At 36.6% G+C, this 17,011-nt stretch overlaps 1 protein-coding gene across 2 annotated transcripts in view; it reads left to right on the forward strand.

Annotated features, from left to right (window-relative positions):
* LOC145692645 (solute carrier family 35 member G1-like) overlaps positions 1 to 12,109 on the forward strand; it is a 99,666-nt gene extending 87,557 nt beyond the window's left edge. For both annotated transcript variants that reach the window (XM_081767998.1, XM_081767997.1), the window contains one exon: positions 11,015 to 12,109. In XM_081767998.1, the coding sequence (XP_081624124.1) occupies positions 11,015 to 11,062 (48 nt within the window). In that variant the 3' untranslated portion in view covers positions 11,063 to 12,109. The remainder of the gene's footprint in view (positions 1 to 11,014) is intronic.
* Positions 12,110 to 17,011: the final 4,902 nt, after the last annotated feature.

Raw genomic sequence — 17,011 nt, forward strand, 5'->3', positions numbered from 1 at the left:
AAATTAACAATTTACAGAGTACCTAATTCTACGGGATCGCGTCAGTTGCTCAAGTATGTTTTGCTCAACCATTAAAATGTTGGACATTTCCTCAAGTATCTTATCTTGCTATTGATCATGAACTGGAAATCCATGATAGGCACAAAAATCTTGGCTAATGGCCAGAACGGGGGGTTGAGATTTTCGTATATGATAAAATATATGCAGGGTTGCCAGAAAGATAAAAATTTTACTATGATTTTTTTTATTAATAAGATTGTTTTTCATGAATCATTTATGTCAAAGAAGATGTGAATATTCCTAAAGTATGTGCATACATTTGTAATTTAGGACTCAACCCTAGCAGTTATCACATTCTCAGTATCATATGTTCCATATTACGAAGATCTAAGCAATTCAAGGTAACAACTGGATTTCTTTCATTGCCTAAAAGACTTAAGAAAAAGATAATTAATTACAGACGATATTTATTTAAAACAAACTGTCCTTTTACACCGTATGTACGAATTCTTCAATAAATCACATTCATTTCTTAGGTTAGGTCAGTATAATTCAGATGAGCTGTATTGAAGGAAATTATATTAAATTTTCCATTGTTTGAAACAAAATGTTTTACGCGTAGAGTATAACAAGGATTAAGAATAGTGTTAGACAGGAGACGAGATTTAAGGCTGTTTCATCTTTAAAAGTAGGCGTGAAATTGTTGTCTTTAAAAACGTTTTTATTGGAAGAGTTCTGTGTCATCTCGAAAATTCTCCTTCGACATTATGTTGGATAACACTAATACCATATCTATATAAATAAGTGGAAGTGATTCGCTCATCATCGCCTAGATCATACTTCTTTAGGTAAAAATAAACGTGAAATTTGGACAGAATATTCCTTGGGTGTACTCCACTAGCTTACAAAGAAACGAAAGAAAGTGCATATGGTATCGCGAGCATATAATATTTGATGCTGCGTTGTCATTTTTGGATTTGTTTTACAAATTATATAAGAGATTGTTTCTGTTACATAGAGAGGCAAATATCAAGAAATATAATAGACGTTTATTATAACATGCTTAATTGCCATATTTTGATTTTTGAAAAATATGGAAAGATGTTTTTGTATGAAAGGGTAAATAGCAAGAAATATGACATACGTAATATTATTATACTAGCAGCGTTCACCCCGCTTCGCTGCGGTCACCCTGGAACGCAATAAACTTTGTTACTTAGATAATTTTTACTTTTTCGCTTTCAAGTGATATGATAAAAACCATAGAAGAATGTTAACATTATATCGCCTGTCATTTATGTTAACCCGCCGAGTGACACGGTCATGTGGGTTGCATATAAATACGGTTAGATTTAGCTATGATGAGCTAACAAAGGATTTGTACGTTATGGACACTTGAATGGTCAATTATCTCAAGACACTGGTAATTAAAAATTAAAGTGATATGATAAAAACCATCTAGGGTCCAAATCCTAATAACCCCCCAAAAATAAAAGAAATTGGTTCAGCCGTATTAGCGTGATGAGGTAACAAAGGATTTGTGCGTTCTCTTTTATATATATAGATAGTAAATTCTATATCCACGATTATGTATTTAATTGACATTTACCAAATTTTAGTTCACACCTATAAAAAAGAAAAAAGTGAGTACCACGGGCTACCACCACAGTATAAGTGTCGCTAAATGTGTAACTTTCGTCAAGGGGAAGATTTAAGTTTGTTTGTGTACCAGTTTTAGACAATTTAAAATAGGATTCTTGAATTTCATTTATGCACAATTATCCTTGCTGTTTACTTTGAAAACGATTACCTTATGTTAATAGAGAACATCAGTTTTCTCTTTTTAAGTATATGCTAATAATATGAAAGTATAAAGATATGACACGCAATATATTGACCTAATTATCTCCAAATTCTGTTTTTTTCTCCAGCACTAAATAAATTAACTAATCTTGTGCCTAGTGATAATGCAATATCTGATTCGAGGATGGAGGATGGTGATTTTGAAAAAAAAAATCACTATTGCCAAAAACCGTTTGACTCAATGGATTATCATCACATAATATTTTGTGCGCTCGAGGTTTGTTATTTATATCATGATCGCACATAGGCCCTTGTTTGTGTGCTTCCGGCGGCAACAAGGCCTATTCCTTTTATTACGGAGGCAAGAAATAAGAAAGGATTTTTGGAGCATGTATTCCAAGGGAAATAAAGAGATTTTTAAAGTTTTTTTTAAATAATTTAATATCTCACACATTCATGAAATTAGAGAGATGAAACTCAGCATATAAACTCTTCTTTAAAATAAGGGAATATGTATTTAAGCGCTTTCAAAAGTCCCGTTTCTAACGGAGACATTTCTATAATATTCAAACTTCTCTTCCTTTCTTCAGAGACTGTTGAATGTCAAGATTCGCTTAAGTTGGAGGTGTAGAATTCGGTACATCGATTCTTCATTAAAAATAAGGGAACACGTGTTTCAAGAGCAGGAAGAAGGATCTTGCATCGTTTGGCCTAATCCTTGTTTCGCCTAACCAATTATCCGACAATTTTATGACAGATAAAAGATAAGAATACTCGTTTGGCCTAATCCTCGTTTTGCCTAAAATGGCGGACTATAACAAAAAGCGTGGAAATAAAACTGGAGGAAAATTTTTCGGGAAAAAAATATTCACTACTATGTGAAGAACTCAGTAACACATTTAGTTTTCCCATAACTAATTTGTAATACGAGTATTTGGTTTCGGAAAAATGTTTCGACAATTGTGTTATGGTTATCTTTCCGTTCTATTTTGAGAATATTAAAACCAGTGAAATTTCTTGAGGAGTGCTTCACATGTGTATAATTTATCAGAAACTACAGTAAACTAGTGAAAATTTTTGAGAACTGCTTCACATGTACACTCATGTCCAAAATGATTGTGGCATATCTAAAACTGTCTTCTTGTAAGAATATAATTTGATAATGATTTTGCAGGGACTTTTAATACTGATACTATGTGTATAATCGGGAAATGTATATTTGTGGTAAATTTCATAGGAAAAAATATAAATACGAAAATTAGAATTAATAAAACAAAATGTTGCTAAATGAATTAGAAAGTTTTATTTTTGTTTTATTGCTCTTATGTACTGCTCTTTTGACATGAAATTTGCCACATACATGTCTTTGCCGATTATACACATACTAACATAAGAAATACCAGACGAATTCGTTATCAAATTATATTCCTACAACAACATATTTATAGACATTCGACAATAATTTTGGACATGAGTGTACATAATTTATTTGACCAAAAAAATCGCTTACAACCTGCAAGTTTTAAGCAGCCTATTTTCTGTATCCCACATAGAAAATAGCTAGTTCCAAGCCTAGATAAAGTGTGAGGGAAAATTGCAATAGCATTGATTTGTCTAATAAATTCTGCCAGAACGTGACGAGATGTTCTATATTATGAAGAAAATTTCCTTTGCTACCTGTGAAATTTAAAACTTTAGTGTTAAGTTCTATTAATTTCACATCTTGGCTTCTCTGAGATTCCCATTTTACCAAGGATGCAACGCCCTTGAAAAATTACAATTCTCGCCTTGCAAAAGTAATAGATGAGACAGGAGTTGTTTTTTAAGAAACCATGATAACTTGCTATGTAGACTAACTTTTTATTCAATTTTGGGATTTTTTTCCCATTCTTAACAGTATCGTTATGGTACAATTAAAGGTTGCGCCCTAAAACTTGCCTGTAGATTTCGAGCAATACAGAGAGAGAGAGAGAGATAGAGAGAAAGCAAATTCCAATAACAATATGCATCTTTTCTAAATCAGATATCTCCAAATCTTGTTTTCAAGCAACACTTGTGCTACATACAGTAGCTCACTTCTGATAAGGACTGTTTAATCCCGGCAAGTGTAAGTTATATTTTGTGGTAAACAAACCTAGTGGGGATGGTCTCTCTTGGGAATATTGTGTATGTCATCGATTCTTGAATTATCATTAATTTCTTTCATTCATTAATGTTACCATAGCCTTTGAGCATAATTGAGAGAAGTTAAATTTGAATATATATACTACATAGGCTTAGACAGAAACATTCGATGGGAGGGGACATGTAATAAGTATGATTAATAATATCTTTCTGTTGTGTTTCGCATATCCACTTCTCTTCCTGATACTCTCCCTCTCCACATAAATATGCAGAGTACGTGGGATGAACGATGAAAGTCATATTTTCACATTTCTGAGATACCAGTTTTTTAAAAACTGTTTTACATGGTAAATTTGACTTTCATCGTTCTTTCCGCGCACTCTTCATATGTTTCCTCCACTCCTTGATATTCAGGTTCCAAATACCAAATCCCGATATTTTCTCTCCCCGCTATTTGTTTATTTAACTAAAATAAGTAAAGTTGATTTTCCTTCTTTGTTTACAAATAATAAAATATTTGGAATTTTATCTTAAGTCTCCCTTTTATAATATTGTGTACCACAATGTGTAATCAAACAAAATATTTAATTGAATTTTAAAATGTGTATAAAATAGGCAATGTATGAAGTGGAGGCAGTTTGAATATTCTTTAAAATTCATAATCCAATAAAAAATTTTTTAAAGTGCCTTAATTTCTACAATGCAAATAACCAGCTATGACTTCTAAAACTAGGAAAATGCAAAAAAAAAAAAAAAAAAAAAAAAAAAAAAAAAAAAAAGTGTAAAAATAATGTCATGACGACGAAAAAATCATAAATACTACCAAATTCTCTTCCGGGTATGGAAAGTTCTATTTTAACGTCAAAACTTTGCAAGTCAAATTATTCATCATTAGTTTTGTTACTCCGTCATTCTGTCCATCAGAGGTTCTGCTCATCATCGTTACTAAAAGTAAGTAATTATGCATTGTCTTCTCTAATCTTTAAGTCATACCAGTCCATACCATGCTATGTAATTATTCAATTATTCAAAATCAATTCATTAAATTCTTATTCTAAATTATTTCTATATTATCAAATTTTACTTTTAAATTTCTACTCCCATGTTTCTAATTAATTCTGAGCTACGCTATCTACGTCCCCAAGACTTGCATTAATTTAAATTACTTCTTGGAGGAATTGGGTGGATGTTAAGGACATTCAGTAATTTCATGTATAAAAATTGTTTGGGGTTCGCAGCCCAAACTAAAGATCTCCGTTCGACGTGCCTCCGAAAGTTTCTAACTACCTTTTACGTCACAAAACCGGTCACGTTTTTGGTAGGTCACGGTCACGTTACGTCACAAAACCGGTCAAGGTAGATTGCAAACCTATTTTTAAAGTTTTAGCATGGTGGAGGCGCCGGGAATTGATCCCGGTACCTCTCGCAACCATGTGCAGCCGCGCCTTGTCAGTCTGAAAGCTCAGTGACAAGTTCCGCCCAGGATTTTTGTAAACATTGAATTTGGCAGAGCGTAAGGTACAGGATCTGACCTGGGTTGCATATAAATGAAATCAAACATATACAAAAGAAACAGATCGTGATGTCAAAGAGGGTGAAGGGGGTGAGAAGGGATAGCTTTTAGGACTGGTTAATCTACTTACACTTACTTGTAAATCTTGATGTTGCCTTCTCGATCTGATCTACCTTTTCTCGGCACAAAAATTTTTATATTGGACCTTATGGGGAGAACATGGCTACCGAATTTCCTCAGTTTCTAAGGAACTAGGTATCTCTAATGGGAAAGAAAACTTTTGCAGCATTCTGCAGAAGTTTATTAACGGGTTGAAATACTTAAATTGTATATTTGTCTGCTAGTTTAGCAGAAATAAATTATTAAAAAATAAATAAATTAGTTTCTTTTTATACAAATTATAATATGTCTAACTTTGGAACCAATTATGGTAGAAAGATCAACTTTTTTTTGTTTTATTCCTTGAGAAGAAACGACTCTAATAGTTTTAATCACAACCATATCTGATACGCCAATTAAAAAATAGTATTTTAATATAAGTATTAAAGTCCACCTGTCAAAGTTTGACGAGGATAAGTCACGCCCCACTCTAAGCTTGGCCGCGGAAAGGGCGGGGGTTGGTGAAATGGAGGGGGAAGGGGGTAGATGTCTGAATGAAATAGGTTCTCGACCAGTTTCTGAGATTACCTGTCAGCTGCCAAATACTGTTAGCTTCATAGAGTTTGTCTCCCTCAATGGTTCCATACTAAGAGACTGGACGATGTGGTGTGAAGTATCCTCTTTCCTCGTTAGCTCTGGAAGTTCATCAAGATGCACTCTAGAGTGCGCGGGAAGAACAGTATATATCAGAAAACGCTGTTATTTTGGGAATGTTTTTTCCCTTCCGGACAAATATTATAGCATACAATAGTGGCGAAGGGAAGGGGGGCAGAGGGGTGCCTCCTCAGGATTCCGACAATGTAAAGTCCTGGCCCCCATATATAGGTGTCCGTAAAAAAATGTCCCGTAAGTTCTTTTTAAAATAATGTCTTGGGAATATATTTCAAATTTGAGGTGTTTTCCTGGTAGCCGTCATTTTCCAATATGGCCACCGCCCTACGTAAATCTCTCTCTCTCTCTCTCTCTCTCTCTCTCTCTATATATATATATATATAAAGAGAGATCGTGAACCAAGGCACTTAGAAAGATAATTTTGGTGTCAAACTATAGGTTTCTGAGGCCGATGAATTTAAATATGGCATTGTTTATTGCCACTTAGAAACCTTACAACCTGGCAACACTATTGTCTAACGATTAATTGTACAAAGTTACAAATGCGTATATGTACGCATTACTCTAGGATGTAGCGTACTTCCTTAGGACTAAACGAAACCTACTTTTTTCTGGTAGCTTTCATCACGACAAGACATATTTTACGTGGTAACATGAGAGAACATTTGTCTAAATCCAATATGGCAGCCAATATGATGGCTAATTACTAGGCAACCAAGTAATGGACTTATTCAAATGCCTGTCAGTCCTAATTGGCCTAGAGCCTAGAGAATGGGAGAAAGAGGCAGGATACGGTCTCATTGAAGAAGGTCTCCTGAGGGGGCGAGGGAAATTTAAAATATCCATTTTTTAATGAAAAACATGGTTTTGCCTCCTTGTCCGCAGACAACACTGCACACCAAATGCTCTATAAGACGTTCTCTAAATAGCCCTGTTAGATCCAACCCGTATTGTGTGCAGGGGCGGATCCAGGACCGACTTCTGGGGGGGGCGGTGGGTTGTCATACTGCTACTTTTAAGGGCTTCAAACTTTGGGATGGGTTTTATTTATATATATAAAATAAGAAAGTTACCTCTTCTGGGGGGGCGATCGGGGCGACCGCCCTGGATCCGCCCCTGATTGTGTGTAAACCGTGCATTTTCACGGGGGAACAGCGGAGCAAAAGCCCTGTTTTTTGTGATATTTCTGGTTTCTCGTGCTTACTTTGCTACTAAGCACTGTAAGCCAATCTCCAATTATCCTATAGCAGTGTTAATTTCAGATCATTTCCTCCGGAGGCACCACGCACAGGGGGCAAAGCTACTAAAAATTGCGTGCTCCACAGAAATTTCTGCGAAGATCTCAAGCACCCGAGGGTGAATTTCGTAGCTCTTGGGAGAATTTCGTAGCTCCAAACGTCGGTTCGCGGGCCGGATCTGACACGCCGAGTTCTTTTATACAGCCCGCGAAATTGTCCGTTATTAAATTATCCGATAATTATTTCTTGTGAAAATGTCATATATTACCTTTTACAGCCCATGACGACAGTAAGATTTCTGTGTGAGTAAGTTTGGCCAATCCCTGTTCCTAGTTGCAAATGCCTGATTTATAGCATTTACGCTATTATTGTGCTGCCAAAGTGTCTTGAGCCGTGGCAAAAATGCGAACTAAAGCTCACACCCTCACATACCCACGTGTTGAGCCAATAAGGGTTCAGCTGTTGCTAAGCGAGAGAAAGCGAGTGGAATTCCTTCAGCCGATAGCAGCGCTTGCAACGAAAGACTAGGGATCAAGTCAATGAGGTATATCTTTAGTAAGCGCTACTAAGGTCAATAAGAGTTGAATTAGATTTTTGCGAGGGGCGCATTCTTATAGCATGTTTTCTAACGCACAAAGGGATGTTCTGAATGGGGGCAGCTATGTGTATGTTTAGCCAATGGAGCCATTTGTATCTTCGTGGCTTTGCACTCTAACTCCAAATAATAATAATAATAATAATAATAATAATAATAATAATAATAATAATAATAATAATAATAATAATAATAATAATAATAATATAACTTTTGCCTCCTGAAAATAAGCAGATGGTAAAGTTATGGTCGATACATTTTTGGAATTCGAAGGCATTTTAGAATGCTTGTCTATCATCTGGCTATCAGAAATAATTGATCACCATTTTCTCTACATATCTATAATTTTCTTGCAGGGTAGAAACACCTCCTCGGAAGAGAGAGAGAAAAAAAGAGAGAGAAAGTGGCCGAACTTGGGCTATTGAACGTGAGGACAGGATGTTTACATTCGCATTGACATCTGCTGTGAAAACGGTCCCTTCATATCTCTCGGAACGAAAACAGAAGAAAAGGGTGGGCGCGGATGCCTTACCCTCGTCAAACTTTGACAGGTGGACTTCAATACTTATATTAAAATACTATTTTTTAATTGGCGTATCAGATATGGTTGTGATTAAAACTATTAGAGTCGTTTCTTCTCAAGGAATAAAACAAAAAAAGTTGATCTTTCTACCATAATTGGTTCCAAAGTTAGACATATTATAATTTGTATAAAAAGAAACTAATTTATTTATTTTTTAATAATTTATTTCTGCTAAACTAGCAGACAAATATACAATTTAAGTATTTCAACCCGTTAATAAACTTCTGTAGAATGCTGCAAAAGTTTTCTTTCCCATTAGAGATACCTAGTTCCTTAGAAACTGAGGAAATTCGGTAGCCATGTTCTCCCCATAAGGTCCAATATAAAAATTTTTGTGCCGAGAAAAGGTAGATCATCCCGTTAATGCCCGTCCATCCTTCTCTCTAGTCAGCTGGGCGTCCAGGTAGTCGTGTGTTAAGAGTCTGCGAAACCCGGGCAGGAAAACCAACGTTGCGAATACAGTAAATCTAATCAAAGTCGAAATTACTCTCTAACGAATTATCCATCGCAACTGATAGTTACAACGCTAACTAAAGCGAAGTGCTCTCTAAGTTAGAGCAAGGTAAACTTCTCGTAAACTCGGAATCGTGGCAAGTGTTCCTACATGTTGACTCGTCTCCCATACGATCCGGACTACCATAGTGTGTTGCGAGAGGTACACTATGGAATGCAATACGCCACTCTGGAAAATTTTGGAAATGTATAAAATACAATCGGGGATCTCATCCAGGTGTCTTATCCAATGCAGTTATTGTGTAATGCTTGAAGTAATCGTCTCTACATTTCCGTCTCTTCGGTTAAGATATCCCTTTATCTAGTTTCCCTGAATAAGTATATACTGTAGGCTTTAAAAAATTTCTAAACATTTGGAAACGATGTAATGTAATGCCTATAAATTAACCCTCCTCCACACATTAAGATTGTCACTTTTCCAAAATTTAAGTCTGAAATAGACTCTATTTAAGTAGTACATGAAAGTTCAATGCAATGGGTTACAACCCCCATTAGATACGTCCCTGATATTCTGTTACTAAAGGAATTTCATCCGAGAAGCAAGGAAGAAATGCAGATAACAGACATAATATACGGAAAAACTTTGCAGAACATGTTGGCATATATACTGCATATATATTATGTACAGTAATTCTTTTCTTTTCAGAAATTTCTTTCCTCACTCTATAATGTTGAGAAAGATACTGATGCATGAAAAACTTCAAAAAAATGAAGAACATGTGCCTATGTTTTCTGAAATCCCTCCAACATAGAGTTTCCGAAAGTGAATGTCTGAGTTTCTTGAACATGAGTGCATATCGCTTTTTTCTGAATAATACAAATACATAATGAATGTAGCGACACAGAAAACTATTGCCCTTTTGCTGGTGATAAAGTCCCGGAGAATTGAATTTTGCAAAAGACTACTTTCCCTCCTTCAGAATTCCTAGTTATGAATATTGCTCTTTCCTTTTCCTTTCAATTAGTTAACAAACTAGGCATACTCAAAATATATTGTACTTATTGAGCGAAAAAAAATTACAATTTTTCCTTTGCTGAGAAATAAATGAATGTGTGCACTAGAACAGTTCTGAGTGGGTTGTATCCGTATATTGTTTCAATCTAGAAGTAGTATTTGAAATAAGCTTAATTATTTCTAAAAATGATACTAAATTCCTTTGTTATTGTCAACCTGTACCTTTTGGTTTATGTAGGTTGGACGCTAGTGACATGCGAGCACGAAGCGTAAGCATAAACATTACTGAAGTTACAAGAAAGAATGTTAGTTACAATTAATATAATACAAATAATACTTAACGCACGTAAAAATTATGCATATTATTTATTATTTCTATGTTCAGATATGCTGCGTGGCTAATTTAATACTACATTGTAGAATTGAATTAGTCATTGTTAAAAGGGATTATGTGTCATTTTGGGTCAAATTCAATTATGAATAGATTCGTAATGTACTGTATATTAGTAAACCTGTATGTCAGTGGGGAAACTATGTTGTTATTTCACTCATAACCCCGTTTCTAAACACTGAAACAACTATGCTTAGTTTACCATTAAAAAAAAAAATTATCTGACTGCAACTCTGTCTATGAGAGATATTTCATAATAACCTGCAGCGGAATATCTTCCTTTCCCTTTCTGATATTTGCTAAGAATGCAGCAGGTGTCCCTTCTGTTTCGGTTGATGATAATCAGATTAAGAAAAAAGATAACCACTGTAGGAAATGACTCTAGTTTAGAGACTTGAGGAAATAGACACTTGGGCAAATGACCCTATTTCAATTCTACAGTATCTCGTTCTAATTGAATTTAAAGAAGAAAAAGGAAGCTATTCATTGCAAATTAAGTGTCATTTTAAAATTTCTTTTGTTTTGTAGAGGAAAGAGAAATATCTGAAGATGATGAGCGTTCCATTTCAAGAGTAGATGTTGAACAGTTTCCAGAGACTTCTGACGAGGGCCAAAGGATTGAAAACCAAGAGGATGGAAAATCTAAAGTTGTGAACTGCTGTAATCGAATACTACAGATCCCTCATATAGGATTGCTCGTTGCAGTTATGTCCAGTTTCTCATTTTCCGCAGACTTCTTATTGATGAAAATAATAAACGTAGAGATTCCTGCTTTGACAGCTATTCGTTTCGTGGGATTTACTATTTTTCTCTTTCCAATTGTTGTGTACAACGGGGAACACCCGTTTCCCAAAGGCAAAAGAATTTTCCTCACTATGCGAGGCGTCGGAGCTGCAATTAGTTTTTTATTAGCATATTACGCTAGCAACTACCTCCCTATGGGCGACGCGTTTGTATTTTTGAATACCGCCCCAGTGATCGTTAATATTTTCGCTTGCATATTCCTTCGGGAACCTTGCAAAATAATGAGTATTGTTATTTTAATATTTACCATTGCTGGCATTGTTATTCTGGCACAGCCTTCATTTTTATTTGGTAACTTGCAGCACAATGCATCCAAGTCAGACACCGAAATCTATGCGATGATCGCCGCTCTTTGTGGGGCCATTTCAAATTCTATGATCTACATAGTGATACGTAAGATCAAAGATGTACATTTTGCTGTAATTCAACTCTCAGCTGGCGTCTTTGGTGCGTTTTGCTGTACCGTGTTTCAGATTGCGTACACGGGTCGCTTTTGCATTCCTGCGTGCGGGACTCACCGGTACATCACCCTAGCAATTGCGGTCTTGGGTACGATGGGCGGCATATTCCATGCCATATCTATTAAATTAGAGCCTCCTGGCCCTGTGTCCGTGATTCGAACCTCGGACGTGCTATTTGCTTTTATGTGGCAACTGGCTGTTTTTAAAGAGTTTCCGAACGTTTACGAAATTTGCGGCGCAGTTCTTGTGACTGTATGTATTGTCGCAGAGGGGATCAGGAATATTGTGCCTTCGTTACCAGATGATTCAAGAATGAAACGAATATTGTGGTTTTGTACTAAATAAAATTGTACCAATTATATAATATTTGAAAAGGAAAGATAATTAAAAAATACTTTTATACGAATGTTGTGATTACTCCAGTAACTCTGTATCCTTCGCACTACTCTGAAATGTTGAAGTTAAACAAAACATAGGACTGTATCACAAGTCACAACTATTTTCTGTTATATTTACATGTTTTATTACAAAAAATAAAATAAACTTGTTACGTGCCAAAGTATGAGCCATCAAGTTTAAATAAAATCTTTCCATCGAATCGATTTTCGTCCGTTGTTTGGCGTTTCGATGTTAGGAAAGAACGACTGTGACCAATGATGCAGTCAGCTGGTTGAATTGTGTGACTATGTGTCGTAGAACTTACTGATTGTACCACAGTCTCCTCATGTTTTGATCCGAGGAGGGTTATGGGCTAAAGTTCGACTGCTATGCATTTCCAGTTGAAATCCACTCTGATCCGAATTATATATATATTGTGCTCCAACATTAGCAATGTTGAAATGAAATGAAATCTTTGAGTTTTACGTCCCACGGTTATACCGGTTAGGCTAAAGGAGACGGTGATGATGAGTAATGAATGAAAATAGTGCAATGAAGAAAGTGGGAGAAGCACCACAAAGTTCAGAGGGCGGGGGCTGGGATCGAACCCGGGACCCCAAGCACCAGAGGTGAACGCTCTACCACTGAGCCACCGCGAACTATACTTGTCTTAACGAACTATACTTGTTTTTCTTAACAGAGAAATGATAGATGTAGGTTACATATTTTATTTTATGCCTAATCATGTACTCTTCTTTCTTTTCTTATAAAAATAATCGTTCTACCATTTAAAAAATATAGGTGACAGTAATTAACTACTTATCGGGTGGGAAATAAGACAGGTTCGATATAACGTAAACGTATTGTACCCTCTCAAATACTTTGGACCCCTCCCAGCAAAATTTCTGGGTGTAGAACTGGCAATGCTGTTTGTTTTGACGTTCTTTGACTTTTGACACTGTCAGGGACTGGATTTGCTAGAATGAATATTTCGCAATAATCTAGAAAAAATATTTAGTGAATTTACAAAGCTTCTGAAATTAATATTAACTGTATCTATGACGTCAGCAAAAGGAGACAGACATTTTTCCACGTCGAAAAGAAAGGAATTGAATGTTCCAAGAAAGGTTATCACCACTGGTTATGCTTCCATCGAAAAATACCTCATAATGGGGATACCAGAGTTCAATCAACATGTATTAGACAGATTTACTGCAATCAAAGAGAGAAGAATGGACTTACTAATTAAATAAGGTGACTAATCGAATAAAATGTTCTGCATTATTTTTTATTTTTAAGAAATCAGAATTTTATTTAATTTCACATGTCATATAGCGTTTGCAATTAAAGTTATGCTGATTGGTCAATGAGTGCAGTTTAAATCTTCTGTCTCCGATCGTTCGTACTGCAACACCCGAACCATAATGCACCGGCCGCCACTGGATCTATACATTTAGAGATGAATGGTCCAGGATGAATCCGGGATAGAAGGAATCACTTCATGCGGAACACGAACTATGACGGTGACACTATATACTACAGACTGCTATGAATAAAAAGAGCGCCGCACTGTTGTTAACTTTGACCCTATTATAAGTCGTAGTTGTTCACTATGTAATATTGTAGCAAATGATAAAGAACGAGGTGGTTCCTGTTAGCTAGTAAGAAAGACACTGTTACTGGACTAGTGAAATAAACAGAATAAATGACAGTGTTGAGTATCGGACGGTAACCAGGCGTTAAACAGCACTGAAAAGTCAGGTGGTCAATAGAACCTTCGATGTCTCCACAATAACACAAACGTAAGGGGCGATGCTGCTGTTTATATTGCTGGATGGGAGTCTGAGCAGTATGCAAACGAAGGCGAGAATATAAACAATGATGTTTTCTTGTCGATTTATGCGGCGCCACCCATTTGCTTGTGGTGGGAATAAGTTCCATTTGCCAGTAATAAATCCCTGGTCCTGATCATTGTTGTTGTTGGTATGTTCGCCATTCGCTTTACAGTTTCTGTAGCAGTATCTCAGAGAAAAAAGGTGCTGGAAGCTGGAGATCAATAGGCGTGCCACGTTGGGTTGCATATCTGCTCAGGATATCACTGACTTCGTTCCTGGGGATGTCGCAGTGGGTAGGCGTATGAATTAACGTTACCACTTAATTGATTGTTATTTAATATCCGAAGCTGTTGACGTGTATTAATGTGTAACCATGTATTTCCAGATGTCCATGGGGTTCTACATATTCCTTATAAAGCATTAAGGGAAACTACAAATGCCCACGATAGGTAGTTTCCGTTGTAGGGCGACTTTCAATCCCGTGCTTATTGCCCAGGTTTCTGCTAAATAAATTGCTGTATTCGAGGGAAGTCTGTGAGTTTCTGCGTAATTAAGAGCTGATATATAGATTCCTGCTCCAACCACAGATTTATGTTCAGTATGCTGTTTAGAAGCATCCGTGCACTCGTGCAGATTAAAATAGTATTTGAGTGATGAGATTGGATATGGTGTTCCCAAAGATGGCGCACTATCTAAGGCTGATTGGAACGAAGACGTTTGAAGGAGACCACCGGTTGCTCAAATGTGGGAGAATGTAGAAGATTTACATATTGTGTGGTATAACATGGTAATTTCGGTCCTCGATACAATTGATTGAGGCAGTTATGAATACCAACGAATGCTCGATAAATCCAAGGTAACTTTATAATATGGACATCGGGTATGAAGTTTGTTATTGTATAGTTGTAACTTCGGTAATAATAGGGAGGAGGTGCAGCATATGCGTTGAAGGATGATTTTTTTAGCCACGAAATATGTTTTCACTGGGAAAGGAATTATTCCAGCTTCTTCTAAGAGTGCTGAGGAAGGTGCCGTCTTTCGTTGTCGAATTATAATTCGCTGTGTTATGGCTTGAAGACTAATATGATGTTCGCTGATCCTTTTGGGTAGTGGAGAGAGTAGTATTCCGCCAGAGTGAAATTTTGCATCCACACATTGAGTACAGACTTGTTGCAGGGAGGGTATGTCTGTTCCTTAACCCTTGTGGCCGATGCAGAACATCAACTTGAAATATAGTTGGGCTTTAAGTGCTATTGTTTTGAGATGATGCTTCCAATTTAGTTTAGTATCGAGATGAAAACCAAGATATTGTAAAGTATGTGTAACTGGTAACGGGGCGTTATTTACCGTACGATGGATAGGAGGTTGAAAACGTTTCCGGATGAATAGCGTGCAAAAAGATTTCGCCCAATTGACTGACATTCCGTTATCAGAGGTCCAGGAATGAAGTTCTAGGACAGCGTCGTGAAGGAAGCGTAGCCCTTCTTCTATTTTAGAAGTTTTGACGTATACTAGCATGTCATCACAGTATTGTTGAATTCGAACCAGTTTCCTAAGTAGTTGGTGGAAAGAGACTGTGTATATATTAAATGATGTTGGACAGAGACTAGAGCCTTGAGGAATTCCCAGGGACGTTGAACGGTAAGAAGAATATTTGTTATTATATTTGATGCACACGCGAAGCTGTACCAACCAATTATGAGTATAGCGGAGAAAAGGTTTACGAATTTGGAGGTTTGTCATGTGAGTGATGAGTCGATCGAGAATGATGGAGTCATATGCATGTTCCAGATCCAGTTTAACAGCAATCAATTACTGTCGATTTCGAAATGTGTTCCAGATATCTAGAAGAAGAGTAGCAACCGAGACCAGAGATGACATGCCTTTTCGGTAACCAATTAATGTGGGTGGGAAGATTGAGAAATATTTCAAGTGTCAATTCAATTTAGAGAGGATGATCTTCTCAAAAACTTCTACTACACATGAAATAAGAGTAATCGGATGATAACTCCGAGCCAGCCCGATAGGTTTATGTGGTTTAAGTATAGGGACTACCACTAAGTCTTTCAATGAAGGTGGAATGTGTGCTGTACTCCGTATCAGAGTAGATTTGAAGAAGTACGGATTGACCATACGGAGATAGATCGTACAAATGTTGATATCTAATGTGATCTCTCCCAGGAGTTGTGGATCGCCGAGCGGTTAATACCTAATTCAGTTTTTGGATGGTAATTCTTGTAGGTTGTTGAAACGCACATCGGAACTAGAAGAGGTTAGATGGTTCGTCTGTCATTCAATGGTGCAGGAGAGTAGTAGAAAATGGATCGATCTGGAACAACCTAGGCCAACCTAGCTCATATTAGAACAACACACAAGCCCCTGGGAAAATGACCACCGTGCACCGTGAGCCCACGGTCTTTTACGACCTCCATTTTAGGGGTGAATTTATTCCCTTTTATGAGCACTTTTAGGGGGTGTATTCGTTCTCTTTTACGAGCACATTTTTAGGGGTGAACTCGTTCCCTTTTATGAGCATATTTTCCAACCCCTATTCGAACATAGCAGAATATGAACATATAATAGAACAGATTCGTTCCCATTTTTGAACTCGTTCTCTTTTATGAGCACATTTTAAGGGGTGAACTCGTTTCCTTTTTCAACCCCTATTTTAACATAGCAGAAATTACATAGCATAGCTAATAAAAGAACATGGTTTATTTCAGAAATTACACTGAGACTACGTAACACACAACATCCTCCATTTTAGAGGTATACTCGTTTTCCAACCCTTATTTGAACATAGCACCAGCCAACAGATAATACGTAAAACTCGTTCCCTTTTATGAGCATATTTTCCAACCCAACACAGAACAGAGCATGGCTTATTTTCCAACATAGCAGAAATTACACTGAGACTACGTAACACACAAGGGTGTATTCATTCCCTTTTATGACCACTTTTTAAGGGATGAACTCGTTCCCTTTTCTAACCCTTATTTTAACATAGCAGAAATTACATAGAGCAGATAATAAACACAACATCCTCC

The sequence above is a fragment of the Thermobia domestica genome, chromosome 8 (genome assembly GCF_964235325.1).
Source record: "Thermobia domestica chromosome 8, izTheDome1.hap1.1, whole genome shotgun sequence".
Classification (NCBI taxonomy): domain Eukaryota; kingdom Metazoa; phylum Arthropoda; class Insecta; order Zygentoma; family Lepismatidae; genus Thermobia; species Thermobia domestica.